This window comes from Chenopodium album, chromosome 4 (genome assembly GCF_948465745.1).
Source record: "Chenopodium album chromosome 4, dcCheAlbu1.1, whole genome shotgun sequence".
In the NCBI taxonomy this organism is placed as follows: Eukaryota; Viridiplantae; Streptophyta; class Magnoliopsida; order Caryophyllales; family Amaranthaceae; genus Chenopodium; species Chenopodium album.
The window spans coordinates 16,495,191-16,514,015 of record NC_137837.1 but is presented as its reverse complement, the minus strand read 5'-3'; the positions used below and the strand labels follow the sequence as shown (position 1 = coordinate 16,514,015).

The 18,825-nt window shown below is 32.1% G+C and overlaps 1 protein-coding gene across 1 annotated transcript; it reads right to left on the bottom strand.

The window, feature by feature from the left end:
• Positions 1-15,242: 15,242 nt before the first annotated feature.
• On the bottom strand, positions 15,243-18,482 carry LOC145627726 (uncharacterized). The gene has a single exon (XM_081680079.1). The coding sequence runs from the start codon at positions 18,480-18,482 to the stop codon at positions 15,243-15,245; it is 3,240 nt and encodes a 1,079-aa protein (XP_081536205.1).
• Positions 18,483-18,825: the final 343 nt, after the last annotated feature.

Genomic DNA, 18,825 nt, shown 5'->3' with positions numbered 1-18,825 from the left:
TTTGCTACTATTATCTACTTCTCTGTTCGCAGATAAGTTGCTTTAATTTTCTTGCATGCATGGAGGAGGAATATGAACAGAGGTAGTAGAAAAGGTGTATAGAATGAAGAATGAAAATTACTCGAAGTGTTGTGAAATCCTTTTACATTACAGTTTTTAAGATTGAATCCGAAGTCTTAAATCCTTAAATCTTCTCAAACTACATATTGTTATGAATTTATTATTGTGCTCTATTTACAGTTTAAAGTGCAAGTGTTATGATTTTGAGGTCTTTTGTATAATGTATTAATATGTTCAAACTTTATTAATATGTTCAAACTTTATTATAGAAAATTAAGGGCAGAATATGTTCTTAACTCTTTGGATTGCAAGCCTATTATTCTTGGCTGCTAACTATTTCTATATTTCTCATTGTGCTAGTTGGCTTTAGTTCCAAATCTCATTATTGGCCTCCTTCTAAGAATTTGTAGCATGCATCTAGTTTTGCTATCGCTCTCACTGTTACTTCTGTAACTACTATAGCTGTTACTACTATCTATTGTTGTATATTGTTGTTACCATTACTATAAACTGCTTCTGCTGCTGTAAACAGCTAGTATTGATGTATGTTGTTAGGTGCTGGTACTGATGTACTGCTAATGTCTATTGCTAGCTGCTGCTGTTTGCTATTATCGCTAGCTGTTACTACTAGTCTACTGTTTATTGCTTGTTACTGCACTAACTTTTTAGTTGAGACTAAGATTGCTTACATAATGATATAGATGTTAGATTGATTGCTAGTTAGGAATTTAGAATGCAATTTTTAAAGTAACATAGCTATTATGTTACGAAGTTTTGTATTGGCTTATCAATTTAACTAATTTACAATGTCCCAATCATGGAAATATATAGTTTCCCGGCTTTAAACCTTGAATTATATTTTAAGTTTAACTAGTTGTTGGCCCGCGCGCAACGCGCGCGGTCCCCCAACGGTGATTTTTCTTTGGTGATTAGTGTCTAATTAGCTGTTGTTAATCCTTTAATGTAATTCGCCGTAATTTGATTGTTGGTGGGTGTTGTTTTCTTAGATTAATTAACTCAGATTATCATCATATAGATGGAGCAGAATCATCATTTTGCTAATATTGTATTAGAGTTTCGTTTGTTGTATTTGTTAATTAGTATGCATTTCTACTGGAAATAATAAAAGTTATAAAAACTTTATACATATTTTGTACTTTTTTATACTCTATTTTTCCCGACTTTAAATATGAATACGGTTTTTACGAAAGAGGTAGCGAGTATGATTACGTCGATATTTACAAAGCTTCAAGTTGGTCTTATGTATAAATAATATAAGCATCCTTTTTTTTAATTTTTTACTTATATATATATAATAAATAAAAGCATCTCTTTTTATGTAATTGGATATAATTTAGTATTAATGATGTCTATCATACTTTAGTTCCATATCATTGAATATTAGTTAATCCCTAGAGTTCCACGATTCATCAATTATTTATAAAACCCTATTCTTGTTATTTCTTACAATAGTTCATAAATCTTAATGGTCCACATTACACAGTGGATGTGTATTATTCGGTAATTTAAGTAATATAGTTGTATTAGCTTTTACTATTAGGATAGAGGTTTGAGTAAATAGTCTATTCACGTAATCAGTATCGACATTAGCTTTATTGTTGTAATGATTCAATAGATGCTATATAGAGCTATCGAGTTTTAGCAACGTTAATGCATAATAGTATCAAAATGAGTGTTCTCTCCTAAGTTGAAATTTAGATTAGTCGGAGTTTAACGGGATTTATACGATCATATTCCATTGGTTGTTTGCCTTACAAAAATCAATGCAAAACTGGCATGTTTGCAATCTAGTGGTGTACAAGCATTATCATTCGTATATTTGTGAAGCTAATAATAATGAGTTGGTTTTGAGTTACAACTACTCACGTAAAGTATAATAAGAACATCAATTTAATCTGAAAGTTTGACAGCTTGACTTAAGTAAGGAATGGTGGAGTTTAGTCCATAGAAATTAAAAAAACGACAAGATAAGATGTAATGGAGGAAGCAAAATATCTCACATGAGCAATGTTTGTGTGCACGATACTATTAGTACAAAACAAATAGCATTATTGATGATTATCTAATATGCATACAATTTCGCCTATGTCACAAATAAGCAATAAATAAAACAAGCAAAGATAAAATTCAGAAATTAAACCAATTAATAAAAAAGAATAAAAATGCTGAAAATCATAGTAAAGATGAAGCATACCATACCTAACTGCAGTGTATTAGGCATTTTAAGAAGTGTAATGGAAATTTAAGTATTACCAACAATAATAAATAAGAACAAATGTTCCATGAATTTTGAAAAAAGATAGAAAACTGATCTTGTTATATTATGATTTTCAACAATATTAAAAAATAATTTAAAAGTATATTATATTACATTTAATAAGTAATAGTAATTATATTACATGGTAATATCGTGACTTTACACTATATACTTTAAGATACAATTTTTTCTAATGATATGTAAAACTTTTTTCGCTATTAGCCATCTAACGTGTAAATTTTTCCAAATTGAAGTTGGTTGGTTGGTGTTGATCTTCTATTATGGAGTTTTCCTCCATCTCTTTCATGTAGACACCAACACCATTGGCTTTACCGGCCAATTTGGATTCTGTTTAGGTGTTTAGTTGTCCATTTTTTAGTGATTTTATTTAGTGACAACTCACTTAAACATATATATATACGTGTACGTAATATGAAAATATCTAAAATTACAGATTTTCTCATATTCGCACACTTCTCCCAAGTTTATTTGTTGGAGTTGGATTCATTTGATGGAAATTAATTCCATTTCTTTCACATAAACACCTACTCCATTTTCTTTAATGCATAACTTGGGATTTATTTATACACTTTAATATTAATATGTTACTTCTGCAGTGAATTTAACCACCAGTAACATAATTATATTAAAGTGCATTTTAAGGGAATACGTTACCACCAACTTTGGTGCTGATTCCCTGTTTTACCACGAACTTTGCTGCTGATTGTGTTTTTATGTGTAGATGTAACGGTATTTTTATGTAAGCCGAAATTGTTTTTTGGTTTATAATAGGAAGGGGAAGTCGATATATTTCGGTAGTTATTGTTTGAGGCATTTTTTAAGCTAGGATGATAAGGAATTTGTGTTTTTCTTTTTGTAGATAATTTTAGGTTTCTATTTGGTTTGCAATGCGTTGGAATGAAGTATTTTGTGTTTGCTCATATTCATGTTAAGTCCTATTTATAGTAAGAAAATGCTCCTTTTTTTTTTTTTTTTTAGGTGAGCACTTTGTTTTGTAGTGCTTTCATTATTGCTTTTTATTTGATTGCATGCATGTAAGAACGGCCCACCAATATCAAATTGCTAAGCATCATGATATTGTTGTAAAAGAACACCATCTTAATACAATAATGTAACAATTACTAAAGAAATTACATACTTACAAGTTACATAGAGACTCTTCAGCATTTGGAGAACCACCATGATATGAAGTTCGTTTGACAGTTATAATCTATGTGATTGGTCTGTTCATTATATCACTTTAAATAGATTTTTAATTATAAACCGCAGAAATGTAAGCCAAAATGCTTAGATTATCCAACAAAACAGTTGGGAGAAGAATTAGAGGAATGATTACTATGAAGCATGATTTGCCTTCGATTGGGATTCCAAATACTCCAACTGAAAATTCCGGGAATACCTTGTTTAGATTATCTCCTTCCGAGATTATGTAACTTGTAGTAACCATATAAAGTTCAACATAAAGAACGATCGATATGATTACTTTACCAGCATTACCAAAAGTATACTCTTGTTTAGCATAAGTAATTTAGCTTTACTTTAACAAGCAAATGAATTGATAATTTGTTCAAATTAAATTGAGCAAGTTTAAAAGTTCAATGTCTTAAAAGTATTACGGCTATTCTCTTTGAAAAATTGTAGCTTTAAGCATCACCCTTATCTTGATAATACCTTGCATAGTGCTTCTGTTTCACAGAGATACTTCACAATGCATTCACTTTAAGCATCACATGGCTACAGCTGTAAATGAATGGTGCATGATAAATTGCAATTGTTGTCATCTCTGAATAAGTGTCATGCAAGCTTGTTTATTTTGCTGCAGTATGAACATGCATGCTTCTTCACAATTTGGAATTAATGATGCAGCTTTGTTGTCAACAGATTCTGCAATGTTGAGTCTTATCTATAACAAATTATATTGCCATTCCAGTTAGCTATGTTGTATATTTTGGTGGGATGTTCAAATGTTGTGAATTGTTTTTAAGAGTTAATTATACTAAGGGTTTTAAAAGTTCATTTAAATTGGGTGTAAGATAATAATAAATAAGACTTCAAAGGATAATTGATAAATAAGAAGACAACGATTAGCTTCACTAATGTTACATGAATTTTGCTTATTTTTCCAACTTGATGATGATTTAATTCATAAATGTTACGATCATAGATATATTTTGGATTTTATAAAATTAAGGTATGAGCTTCTGAAATGTTGATTACTGAATAGTTCTTACAGGAACTTGGCAGAATTGGATCTAATCTGAATATGGAAGCCATTGATTTCTGCTTATCGAGCATAAATTATATTGCCATTGATTTCTGATTTGAGTTTTTATATATTTATCCCAATTTTGGTTAAAGTGTTATTATTCCTTTGTCTTGTATAATATTGAAAGACTTTTTCTAACTTTAAATCTAACTGATGCCATTTTGATAATCCAAGTTGCTGCTTTAAACTTTAACATTTCATATTGTGACTCTAAAGCTTTATTAACTTTCAGACTGTACTAATTTAAAGAGCATCATTAGCTTCACTAATGTTCATACTATGTCAGATAATGACTGAGACTCATCTAAGCAACTACTCTGGCTAGGATTGAAGGCTGTGTTTTTAATCCTTAGTTGGGTGATCATCTGAATGAACTTCTAAACAATTGTCAAATATAATAGCAATGCTAGATGGTGTATTATTGTATGATTTATTTGAGAAGATACATGTGTGTGGATTGATTTTAGATTGTGTATATCTCTTATAAGTTTTTGTACAGTGATTTGATTTCATACTGCAAAGCTGAAGTATTTGCAGTCCATGAAGAGTGTCTTCTCATATTTTGATTCACATGGCTACAGTTTTTATCTATTGTACTTATATAATGTACAATGTACTCTTTATCTTTTAGTAATTGTAATTACTATGTGATGCATTATCTGTTATTCGATAATGTCTTTTATTATTTTATGAGGATTTAAGCTTAGTTTATAGCTATTGAATACTAATAACTGTTCGGTTTATATACATTTACTGCTAAATTTGTTTGCTTTATTCATATGCTGGAACGTTTTAAATGTTGCTGATGATGCTGCTCTTGTTTTGTAGTGGCTGAATTTTATTACTTGGCATTATACAGAGCAGTAACATTAATATTTTAATTTGAATATTTATCTTGTTTTTATTTATCAGGCTGTACCTTGATAAATTCCAAAGGAGTTATTGTATTTGTGATTTGATTAATAGGTATGTAAGTTTGAAATTGACTGACCAATTTTCATATATATTAGATGAATAGTCAAGTTTTCTATTATCTATTTTCAATGCATTCAATTTATAGTCAATGTGAAGATCTTATTCTTGATGAAGTTATACATGTGTTTAATATATAGTTAATAAGCCGTTATAAATGTGGTCAATATTTATCAATATTATCTTTAATTGGAATTACTGTCAATGAGATGTTTTTCATACACAGTTTACTATATATGCAGCTTCCATTGTAATGTGCAAGTAATTGAAAGAAAGATCGTGATAAGGTGTATGAAAGGCTTGATTATTTTATATTTTTTGTTTGATATATATGCTTGCATTCTAATTTTGAATAAATTCTTTTGATTACAGGAATTATGAGTCTATACACAAATTTACCTTCTCATTTGCTGTTTTTTAAAGATGAATATCGTAAAGAATTGGTATGAAAAAAACGATTTGTTTAATTTTTTTTTTGTTTCCTGTTCTTGGATGTTTATTTATTCTAATTTTGTTTTTTGCTTGTGTTTTTATTTTTTGGAATTAGATTTCAATACAATTTTTAATTTATTTTGTAGGAGTTACCGGAGAGTTGGACATCTATGTTATCTGGTGTATCCAGTCCAGTGGAAGTCATTCGTGGCAGCAATAGTCGTGTATGGATTGTTCAGTTGCTGAAAGTGACAGAGGATAGTAGGCAATTTATGCTATTAGACTTTGGTTGGGAAGGGTTTGTCAATGATAATCATATTTGTGAAGGTGAAATTGTTATTGTATATTATGGTGGGAATAGGAGATTTTATGTAAGAATTTTTTCATCGTCAATGGTGGAAAGGTTTGGTTCTCTAGAACCTCTACATAGGTCTATGTCAAGTGGTGGAAATGGTTCTTCTAGTGATGATTTTCTTATTGCCCTAGGAATTGGGAATCAGCCATGGTTCCCTTGGGTAATTACACCAACATGCTATGAAGAAGATACTTTGGTTAGTGTCTTTTTCTATTTATTTAAGTTATGAATATAAAATTTTAAATAAGTGTTCTTATTGTATCTAATGCATTTTATGTGTTCATTCGCAGGAAATTCCAGTAGCCTTTGGTAATCAAGTGTTTCATCATGTCAATATGCGGACTGTAATTCAAATGCGATTTGGAAATAGAAGATGGGATTCTGTTGTCGAAATTTGTTCCCGATTGAATGGAAACATTCATAGTAGGTTAATGGGTGGAATTTCGCAAGTGATTGTAGATGGTCAGTTAGAATATGGGAAAATCGGAATTGTTTTTTTTGCAGAGCAATGATCCGATTGTGCTTGAGATTGTGTTTCTTTAGACGTTGTTTTAGTGATAGGTTATTGCAACGCTTGAGAAATGGAGTTGTAATAAAAAATGAAGATTTGAGATATTCTAAAATGTAATGTTTTTTATGATAATAATCTATGCAGAAGGTTATTTTAACTTCCCTAATAAAAAGATTAGTGTATGACAATTTATGTTTGTTGTTTCAGCTTTAGTCATGTTATTGAAACCTTTATAGCATATCAACTCTTATTTTTTTTGTTTGCTTTAACAATATCAGCATATTAGCTTTGTTTATTTTTTAATTCTACACATTAGTCTAGGTTTTTATATGTTTAATAACAAATTTTATGTGTTTTCTTTTTATTTGTGAATTTTTCCTTTCTTTCTTTTTATTGTTGAACTTTATAGCTTATGCGATTTATCTGTATTGATGTTTTATAAATTAAGTATGAATTCTCATAAGATGATTATTTTCTTTATCATGATCCCTTTTTTTTTTTTATAATTTCACTTAGTTCTTTAAAAAAACAGTATAATAATAAATTTCAAATAAGCCACATATATAAACTACTATATTTTTATAGATATAATTTAACATCTCTTGTAATATAGCAATACATTAGACCTTGATCTAATTATGGTGTTTGCCAGGAACACTAACTGTTGTTACTGTTCCTGGGAAACCCTCAAAAGAGCAACTCCTACAGCATCTTACTTCTATATACATGAAATTTTGAAAGTAAGTTGAAGATTAATTACTACACGATGCTGGAGTTTTATGTAAATACATGGGCAACTATCTATTGTGCTTAGCATTCTGAGCAAAAGAGAATTTCTTATAGTTGTCCATATATTTGTAATTTAGCAAAATATTTAATACTTAGATGATGTGCAGGTAGTGCACCTTAGATTGTTGTTCTGCAGTACTCCATTAGGCTATTATGTATATTTTTTGTAGTTCACCACCTTATCATTTGTCGTGGCAGATTTGATGGAAGATTATTTCGGCTTCTCAGACTTCACAGTTACAGGTTTGGCTTCCTTCTTGTCAGTTTTCAGGGGGACAGTTTCATCTTGAGCTTGATCCTTTCTTGGTGATATCTCTGGTTCTTGGGCTGTCTTGTTCTTCTCTGGAGTCATTCCGCCGAAGCAAAGTTTCTTTTTTGCACGGAATTGTGATAGCGGTGGCTCGTATTCAGTTTCCTCATCTTGGAATTGGACAGGAGTTTTCCCTAAAGCTTTCTTTCGCTTAAGCGATTCGATATCTCCCTGAGTTAACTCCAGTGTTTGAGTGAAAGGGCTATCTTGTGTATGTTTTTCTGAAGAACCCTTCATGTTTGGGGTTGGAATGACTGGTTCTGGATTCCCTTGTTCCATAGATTGCTGTTTTTCCTTTTCATTTGCATCTTTTGCTTGGTTGGAGGTGCCTTCAAATGGTTGCAAAACTTCTGGTGTCTCAGGTTCTTCCTTAAGTTCTATACCCTTGAGAGTCCATTCTAGAACATTGTTCTGGCCTAAATGCGATGTAGGTCCTACTTTAATGTAGAACGGTTTGCTGCTAAGCATGTCTTGAATAGCCTCGAATGCATTGTGGTCATCCTGCATTGTATTTATCATCATGGCAAGTATTAGTATTATATCAAAATTTGTAAATATTATAATATATAACTTTGACTGTGTATTACACTAATATTATCTAATTAGATGACTATATTTCTTTTCTGCCTTTTTTTTTACCTTTCTTTTTTATTTATAAATCTTTCTATGCGGGACTGATTAGCAACATTACTCAACAATTCATTGTCAATTGAGGCATGGCATTTTAACCGTTGACAATTTTGCTAATAATGGTTTTTTTGTGTTCTTGGTTTCTAAGGCATAAGATAAGAGTGTTTGACTTTTTCAAGTCTACTGGACCTTTAAACATCTCATGGGTGATTGTCTATTGGAAAATCTATATTCTAGATGTATCTTAAGCTTATTTAATCTTATTAATTTTTTTACTTATAATTTTAATTTTATGAAATAAGAACTTTCAAGTATTCTTTGGAAATTTACATGGCATATATAAACTGTTTCAAAAATTAAAAGGTAGGTATATGGTAATTGTAATTTACCGCTTCTTTTATGGCATAAATTTCAGCTGCACTTCTCCTAAACAGTCTTTCTGTGTCATCGTTAAAAGTGGTGAATGCCATAGTGCCTGTGCCATCGCTAGCCTCAAACTTAAAGGTTGTCCTGGCATGAATTCACAGGAATTTTTGTTAGGTACAATATTAACAAAAAAGGTTGGTGTTTAAAAAGATCTAGTGTTATACCTCTCAGTGCATATGCATTCTTTCTTATAACAAGAAGTGCAAGAATAACGCTTCTGCAATGGAAGGTTGGTTCTTTTCCAGCAGTTTGAACAGCCTGTGTACGCGTGCACTTTTTCTAATTCTGCATTCTGAATGGTTACCTCTATCCATAGAAGTTCTTCCTGTATGGTGTTGCTTGGCTACACATGTATTATAATTTACAAAATATCAGTTAGAGCATGCACACTTAATTTTTAGTAAGTTGTAAACCTTGGAAGAGGCTGTAATGAATTATAGTTCACCCTTTTCCGTCTCAGTTCAGCAATGGAAACAATTTTTTTGTTTTCACCTGGGTACTTAACCTCTAATACTCTAGTTTGTCTATCTAATATCTTCTGGTGGAAGAGGTTAGCCCTGCACATTATTCATTATAGAGATGATCAGCATACTATAATGGTTGTTGTTTTTGCTAGGCTAAGTTTTAGTGATTACCAGTCAGACAGCTCACGCGCTCGATCCCCTTCAGGTTTATAGATTATTCGAGTAGACATACCAGAATTCATTGAAAAACCTAAATAAAACAGATAGTGTTAATTTTGTCATAGTAAAAAATCACCTGGGATCTAAAGTACAATAGTTTTTGTCTTACCACGGCGAGTATATGGTTTAAGAGCTCTAAAACCTATAACCTGGAATGCTTCTGCCCAATTAGGTAATTTGTCGAAGAATTTGGGTGCTGTTAGATCATTCCACAATGAGATGGTGAGCGGTTGATCGCAACTGCTACATGAAATACTTATTGTTAGTGATTCCAAATTGTAATATATATCAAATATTATTTTTACTAATCCTGAACATTTAGGTGAACTGATTTTAACCTTTCATCAGTAACGACTATTTCTCGTACGAAGCTCTCTCGCTTTCCATCTCTGGCTTCAATTTTCCTTGGCTCTTCTTCAACATATAACACCACACCTACGATATCTGTGAATTCAGATAAGTTTGTTAGTGTTTTTTAATTGTTTTTTTTATGTGAAACTGTTATGTGAGTGCAATATACCGTATTTCTCATCAGGATCAACTGTACGAGGTATACTTGCAATGGGTTGATAGTTAGGCATAATTGGTCCGAGCTCTGGATGAACTGGCTGGATCACAGTTCTACTACCAAAAGCCATTTGGTACGGAAACTGATCAAGCTCAGTTCTCCATTTTTCGTCAATGAATTTAATAGGTGCAGCAGAAATGTCGTATTCACCTAGGTACTGTAATGCTTCTTCAAATGCTTCAATTTGATCGCCAAATAAAGTACCACGCATCCTATTACCCTATAAAGCAGAAAATGATAGTGAAACAAGGTGAGCTTTATAACTATATTATAAGGTCCCTTAAACTTATTAATTATATATAATTTGCTATTAGATTTGTAGAATAAGGCATCTTTTGTTTGAGATTTAATTAAAGTGCCACAAAATATGTGCTTTATTTAACATTATTTTTGCTAAAATAAAGTGATTTTAACACTGATGTAATTTATATTATAAAAGAATAAAAAGGTTACTCAAAAGATTTAACTATAATAAGCTATATACTTTATATTTCACTTGAATCATGAACATTTAAACATAATTAGGATTGCATTATATTCTAGCTTCATGTGTACTATATTTAACTGAACCTTTAGCTGATTAAGGTTATAACATAAGTAAAAGCATGATTATAGCATAAGCATGATTATTACAAGAGTAGTTAATGTAATTTCTGTACAGCCTACCATAACTCTTTAAGCCTACCTAAATGCTTGATATGATTTAGATTACAGTTAGGAATGTTCTCTCAGTTGCATCATAATTGTAATAAAGTTAGTGTGATATTTACATGTATAAAGTAATAAATGCATACCTTTTCATCCTTTAGAAGTAAAGTTTGGAATCTAACTGTTTTTTTGGAGGATAATGTGTCCCTTCCTTTTTCAGCAACAACTACTCTTACTATATAAGTCTTGCATGCTGCATTTAACTGATCCAAGTACACATACTCTGGCTTCTGTCTAGCTGTTTTGTATTTTTGATCTGTGTATACAAATGCTTTCATGTTATTTTTATAGCAGTATTTATACATGATAATGTAAAATGTTATAACATTTAATATTAAATATTAGTTAATCAAGTACACAATAAGGAATTTATATAGGAAAAACATTAACAATAATTGAGCTAAAGGATAATGGAAGCAATCTATAAAAGAAGGGACCATACCTGCCATGGCTGAGTAAGTCACTGCTACTTTGGTTGATTCTTCTGTGAAAAAAAACGAAATGCCAAAGATGAAACACTTTTTATATGAGTTAGTACAAATTTAAAAAATAGGAAATAGCTAGAATACAGTAATTGGGGAAGGTTCTGGTAATAAGTTCAGAATAACCAATGTAAGTTTTTTCTTCTTTACTGTTAACACTGTTCATTCCATACTTTAGGTAATGATTTTCAGCTGCTCACTGTACTTTTATAATACTTTATAAAGCCTGGAAAAGTTTATTGTTTTTATAAGTAATAGAATAATAATATCTTGCTTTTATATATGGATAACCATATCCCAGAAAATAATTTTCCTTTTTTTAAGGGAGTGGCTTTACAACAAGTCATAATCATAGCAGACCTATATATATATATATATATATATATATATATATATATATATATATATATATATATATATATATATATATATATATATATATATATATATATATATATATATATATATATATATATAGAAATATAGAAATGTGAAATATTGTACAGCTTTTAATATTAACTTTTATTTTATGATAGAAAGTTAATTTAAATAGTTCACTTTAGTAGGCTGTAATTTAAGCGTATATGGTTTTTTATCTCTTTGTTGTCACATGAATACTGATATTTGTCATCAACCTATATAATATAACAATTCATATATTCACTAAACATGATCGAACAAATCATAAAAATACTTAAAACCAATGCATAATCAACTTTTATCTACATGAGATAAGAAATTATGATACCTCTCCTTTAATGTTTGGTTTAATAGGGCTTGTCAACAGAACAGCCTCAGGACTAAACATATCATGCTTTGTTGCCTAAATTTCTTCTAATTAATTTGGTTTGCCGTGAAACCTGTCCAAAGAAATCAATTTCTTTATACCACCGTTTATTGAGCTTGAATGTGACCTTAGTTTCACCCAAGCTGAAGCCCGGTCAATCTTTCATATGCTCATAGATTGCATAGGTATATGACCTGGATGAGCCACGAAGCATTATAGACCTAAAAGTTTAACAATTATTGGATTTAATTACATTATTAACATGACAACTATTTCAAGAGAGAGGGGTACTAATATATAAAGGAGGAAGTGTGCTCTATAAAAAGTAGAAGTTTATATAATATGGTGAAGATTAAAGCAACTACCTTTTATCAATATTCAATGGGAATAACTTGCCCTTGAGTGAAGGATCCCACTGTCTACAAAAGAAAACTTCCACCTGATCATCATGTAACATAATCACCTGAAAAGTTGTTGCTTTAATCTTGCATACAGTTAGCAAATAGCCTTAGTCAAATCTGTAAAACAAAGCCTAAAATTTACAAGTTTATCCATTTAATTTTGGTAAACTAAGAAACAAAAAGGCAAGAAGAACAAACATGTCAAATGTCCCTGGTGTATTAGCATCATTCTAAACAAGTTCCCAATACATGCATACATTTCACAGTTAAATATATCATTAAACAAGCAGAAAAAATTAAAAATTCCACATGTGATGATCAGCTTTTCTTTCATTATCTTGAATTTTGTTTCTAGATTGTATATAGAGACTGACTGAAGTATTAATTTCATTAAGAAAAATGATTGTACAAATCTGATTATATAGAATGTTTACCTTCTATGGTCCTCAAGATTTCGAGATTCAAGCAAATTGTCAATGCCATTATAAGCTAGTCCAGTAACAATTTCTCGTGGTTTAGATATTGTCACTCGAGCAATGCCATTGTCTAATACTACCTGCAAGCAAATACTCCAGTTTAAAATCCATGCAGAAATATAAACTCTTAGGGAACTAAGGTTGAATATAAAATACTCCATGTCAATATGTCATTGAATTCATTGAATAAATACAAATATACGAATCCATAGATTTACGAACTTGTAGACCACATGATGCTATCAGCGTCACATTTCTTAAGGGCTTCAATGGTTTCAGAGCTCAAAAATCTGAAAAAATATATACTCTCTTCTTTTGTTCCGCTCTTCAAACTATTCCAGCAATCTACAAGCAAACATACCAGTACTATGAATAAGCACACCATTGATCACTCTACCCAAGCATTACAACACAAGTTCAGTAAGTTTAAAATAAATTCAATAGATTTAAACTTTTAGATTCTACCTAAGCTATCTGTTGAATTTGAATTCATAATTGTCCTTTATCCGCTTGATGCAATGAGCTGCAATTGTTGCCTTAGTATTACACTGAAAGAGTGAGACCAGAGTTCCAACTAATCAAAACCAGATATTTTAGTTGAAAGCCATATGACCATTAATTGTATAAAAATAGAAATAAAGCACCAGCTAACAATTAAAATAGCATTATGAATTAACTTATTCAAGAATAAAAAACCGAAAAATAAATAAAAAGAAAAAAAGAATAATCATGAATAAAAATGATGTATTAAGGGAATAAGAGCAGCGACCTTTGAAAAATCATTAAAACCACTGACCTGCTTATGTCATTTGCAGATTGACGTTGATCCATGAAGCCTAACAATAAGGGTATCTTCTTGCACGACAAAATAGAGCAAAAGAAATCAAGGGTTTGAAATCACATTAGATCTTTAACTAAATAAATAAATCAGAAACAACCATTAATTATTCTAATTGCTCTTACAACCAATAATGTTAAATAGTGAAGCAAACATAGTTTAATTTCAACCATCAATCATTCTAATTGCTCTAAACAATATCAGTTATAATCATAGGAGAATTATAATTAAAAGTATTGTGTCCACTATAAGTGTATGCTACATGAAAATATGTAAGGCGAAAGCTTGACAGAAAACCAATTTATGCATGGTTTGCCTGATGATCAAGAAACAATTAACAAGATGCTTATACACTTCTTTTCTAAACCCAAGGGCTAATGCTTTAGTTATCACAAAACCATGCCAGCAAAATTGCTCCGGAGGAATCTTCTGAACCGTTGAAGGACCTGAAATTAAAGTATATGGCATAATATTTAGTTCATCTGAAGATCTGTAATTGAACATCAAGCAATAAATCCCGAGTTAGGTTTTTTCTTCCAGTAGACATGTAATAAAGTCCAGACAGATTTTCTGTTCACTCCTTCCTTGTGATGTCAAAGCCAGAAAACCCAAATAGCAATTTACTCAAAATTAAACACTTATTACTCTCCAAACAACAACTCATTAATACAAAACACCTATTTTAAAACAAGTTATGATCTAGAGTAATAAAGTAAGTGTCTACATTTACTAAAAGTAATCTTTGCTCATACGCTATAGAATAAAGCACATACAAGAATTCATCGAAAAAAATCACATGTATTAAAGTTCAGAATGCATAATTGGAATCAATTAGCATATTAATTTATTACAGTAGTCATAAAGCCCTGTTAAAACAATCACACACACACACATAATATACAGTAGCAATCTAAAACAAGAAAGATATGACCCACAATCACTAACCAACCATTATTGTCATTAAATATCACCCATAGTTAATTCCATATATGAATTAGTATATTCACATTAAAATGGATTGCAGCAAAATAGAGTATATTAGTATCAAGCAAATAAGTGAAAGAAAAGGCATACTTGGAATTCAACATTGGACCACTACTAAAGTGATTGCACATGACTTAGCTTATTTTAGGAATGATCTAACAGCACCTAGATTACTCCTGCAAAATAAGAGTAAAACACGAAAATTAGGACTGCCATTATATATTTCGAAAAATCAACTTAGTAAGCTTAGACAATGTATAATCACCTAAATTACTCCTGCTAGCTTTAGGACAGCATAAGATACGACATTTTTAACAGAGTTTTCTAAATGCTGTGAAGTAGGAGCCACTGATACAACTTTCACTTTATCTGCAGACCGTGCACGTGAGAGAGCCACATATAACTGACCATGTGAAAAACACGAACGAGGGAGATATATTAACACTTGATCTAAAGTTTGCCCCTGTGACTTGTTTATAGTCATTGCAAAGCTGAGCTTGATAGGAAACTGGTTCCTCTGAAATTGGAAAGGATATTTCTGAGAACTTGATGGTCTGAGTTTAATTCTGGGTATAAATACATGTTCCCCTTGATACTGTCCGATAGAAATCACGCACTCAATTAAATTAGGGAAAAACCTTTTACATATAAGGTGCGTTCCATTGCATAAACCAGAAGATGGCAGAAGGTTTCTAAGCAATATTACTGGGCAGTTTTCTTTTAGCACAAGATTGTGAGGGCTCATTCCACCTGGACATAGTTTATTCAGGAATTCTGTAGGATATACGCTGCCACTATCATCTAGGACACTGTCATAGCTTGTATAAGATATGGCTTGTCCTGGGAATCTCTCAATCATGAACGAATTTATAGTATCTACATCGTCATTTATAGGTGTTAGAACAGCCCTTCTTGAAAAGATTTGAGGGTCCAGAGCACCTGAACCAAGTTCTGGAAAAGAAGATTCGAGTAACTCATCTATTGGATCAGCATCAGGCTGGAAAGTCTGCACTATCTGAGGTGGCAACTCAACAAAATCACTTTCCATGGTCTGCAGTTCACCGTTTCCCAGTGCAAGTAAAAACTGAGAAAATGAAGGATCTTCCCTAGCTCTTAGATTTTCAGTTAACTTGAATCTCCGCAAATGCTGCCATATATAAGAACTCACTATACTTGCTTCCACTGCTTCTCTAATAGTCTTGTTAGGAACAACAGGCAACACTTGTCGAAAGTCTCCACCGAAGACAATTACCTTCCCACCAAATATCACATCACTATCACATATGTCTTGTAATAAAAGGTCTAGAGATTCTAGATTTTGCTTGTTTGCCATAGATGCTTCATCCCATATTATAAGAGCTGTTTCTTTTATTAACGCTGCCAGGCTACTTTGCTTAGAAACACTGCAAGCTAATGAACCATCACTGTCCAATGGAATTTTGAATCTTGAGTGTGCTGTTCTACCTAATGGAATATTTGCTGCAGCTATTCCAGACGTAGCAGTAGGTAAAACAATCTTATTCATAAGGCGGATCTCAGCATATAATGCATTATATAAGAACGTTTTACCAGTTCCACCAGGACCATCTACGAAAAATGCCCCTGGTTTTCCTTCTACGATATGCTGCATAATACAAGTAAAAATTTCCTTTTGTGTCGTATTAAGCAAGCCACGACTTTCTATACAATTTTGAGGAATCGGAGCATCTAAAGCATCTTGAATGTCTTTTGTTCTATCAATCTGGTTATCAGTGTCTTCCATTAAAACAGCTAGACCACAAGCAGATAATGACTTGCCCATGGCCTCTAAATGCTGCTCTACTGATCTGACAGTTAATCTTTTAACTTTGTTTTCAACACCAGGGTATTGGCGTGCAAAATCTTCTGATAATTCAGAATAATATTTAAACCATAATTCTTCAGGGTTACTCGGCTGACAAAATATAAGAACAGTTGCAAATAGTCGGCGTAAAGCCCGAGGGAGCTGAATTTCAGTTGCTTCTGCTAAACAAATGCTTGCAGCATCTTCCTCTTCCAAAATGCCAGCTCTTAGACATGCTTCTTTAAAAGTTGCACACACATAACCTTCAACTGTGCGCAAGTCTGTGAATGATTTTGGACTTTTGACATTCAGTAATAGAAGCCGAAGGTAAAAGCGTTCACCCTCCGAAGGAGCGACAAAAGCTAATCGCCCTATCATCAATTTTTTATTTTGCCGTTTGGACCATGATTTTGCTGAAGCATCCCACTTATAGTGTTCAGGAAATTCTACATATGAGTAACCAAGACCATTATCAGTAGCTGCATTCATATGGAAGAACTCAGTTAATTGAGTCCTACCATAAACACCGCTTGCAATACCAACATCCAGACGTTCATAAGGGCGTACACAAACTGTGTTCATGTCTGGAATATGAACTGACAAAGGTAAGACTGGTGGATGCATCTCAAATAAATCAAATCTAAAAATTCTCCAAGCTGCCTCACATGGCGACACCCACCTCCCCGACTGAAACTGAGCAATTTCATCGTTACAATTTTTATCTTCAGCCAGAATATTGAAGGCCACTCGATCGTGTCCCTTGTAAAAATACTTATATAAATATTTCACTACTTTAATAGTTGAACAAACTTCTACGTTCAAATGACAATCAAAGAGTGCTGTGAGATAGGGGTTATAAGGGACAACCCATCGGTTATCTAACTGAGCATTTCTGACTTTCAATTGTTCTCCAGTATCAGTTCTCTTATAGCAAGGATAGCCATCTTTATTTGTTGTTGTTTGTACGGTGAATTGTTTTGGATACCCATTTTTACAAGAAATAACATTATCCTTCTTTCTCATACAAGGACACTCTGGATTTAAGCGGCCACATGGTCCATGCATCATATGCCTTAACACAATTTTACGCAGCTCAGGCTGAGTAACAGGAGGTATTTCTGCACAGACATATTTATCATAATCAGCAGGACACTTCATCTTATGCTGTTGCTCTAGAATCAATAGGAAATGAGCATGTGGCAATCCTCTTTTCTGAAACTCTATGACATATATCATTGCTGCCACTTTACCAAATACTTCATCTTTTTTTATTTTGTTTTTCAGAGCAATCAACTTTGCTCGAAATATACGAGCAACTAATTCTGGCCGGTCTTGTGCGGTCTCACCAGGCTCTAGCTCATCTTTTATCTCTGGCCAATTTGCATTGCAGGTCATAGTGACAAAGAGATCAGGTTTCCCGTATTTCTGCACAAGAGCCATTGCATTCAGATATCTCCTTTTCATATCACGAGGGCCTCCTATAAATGATGGTGGCAAAATGAACTTATGACCAACATTAGCTGCACTTGTCTGGCCACTCTCTACAGTGTCTAGAATCCCTTTATAAAGATCCGCTCTTATTGTATCCTGATTTTGCCGAAAAAAATCTAACCTTGTGTTTTCAACTTTGATATACATGTCTGTGATATACTGCAAAAATGCACGGCCTGCTCTTAACAGCATGTTTCTTGGTCTAATTTGAAGCTTATAACAATATTACTCCCTTGTAGAGATATTCTTATCAGCTTTGGTATGTTTTCTAGAAGCTCCTACAAACATTAAAGTCCAGAGAAAATTCAAATTAAGCATACGATAAGGAAACACAAGTATAAAAACAACTTTAAAAATAATACCATTATTCTTTTAAGAACTTACGAGCAGCTTCTGCATCTAGAAAATCTGCCGGAGTGTGCACTGCGCAAGACTGTATCGGATCAGGTTCAGTTGCCACTTGTCTGCCTCCACCATAAGAAGTTTTCTTTAAACCCTGATGCCAACCACATTCACCTCTTGGGAATAGCAAGGG

Coding starts and splice junctions, on each gene's coding strand:
- LOC145627726 (XM_081680079.1), bottom strand. CDS start 18,482: ATGCTGTTAAGAGCAGGCCGTGCATTTTTGCAGTATATCACAGACATG.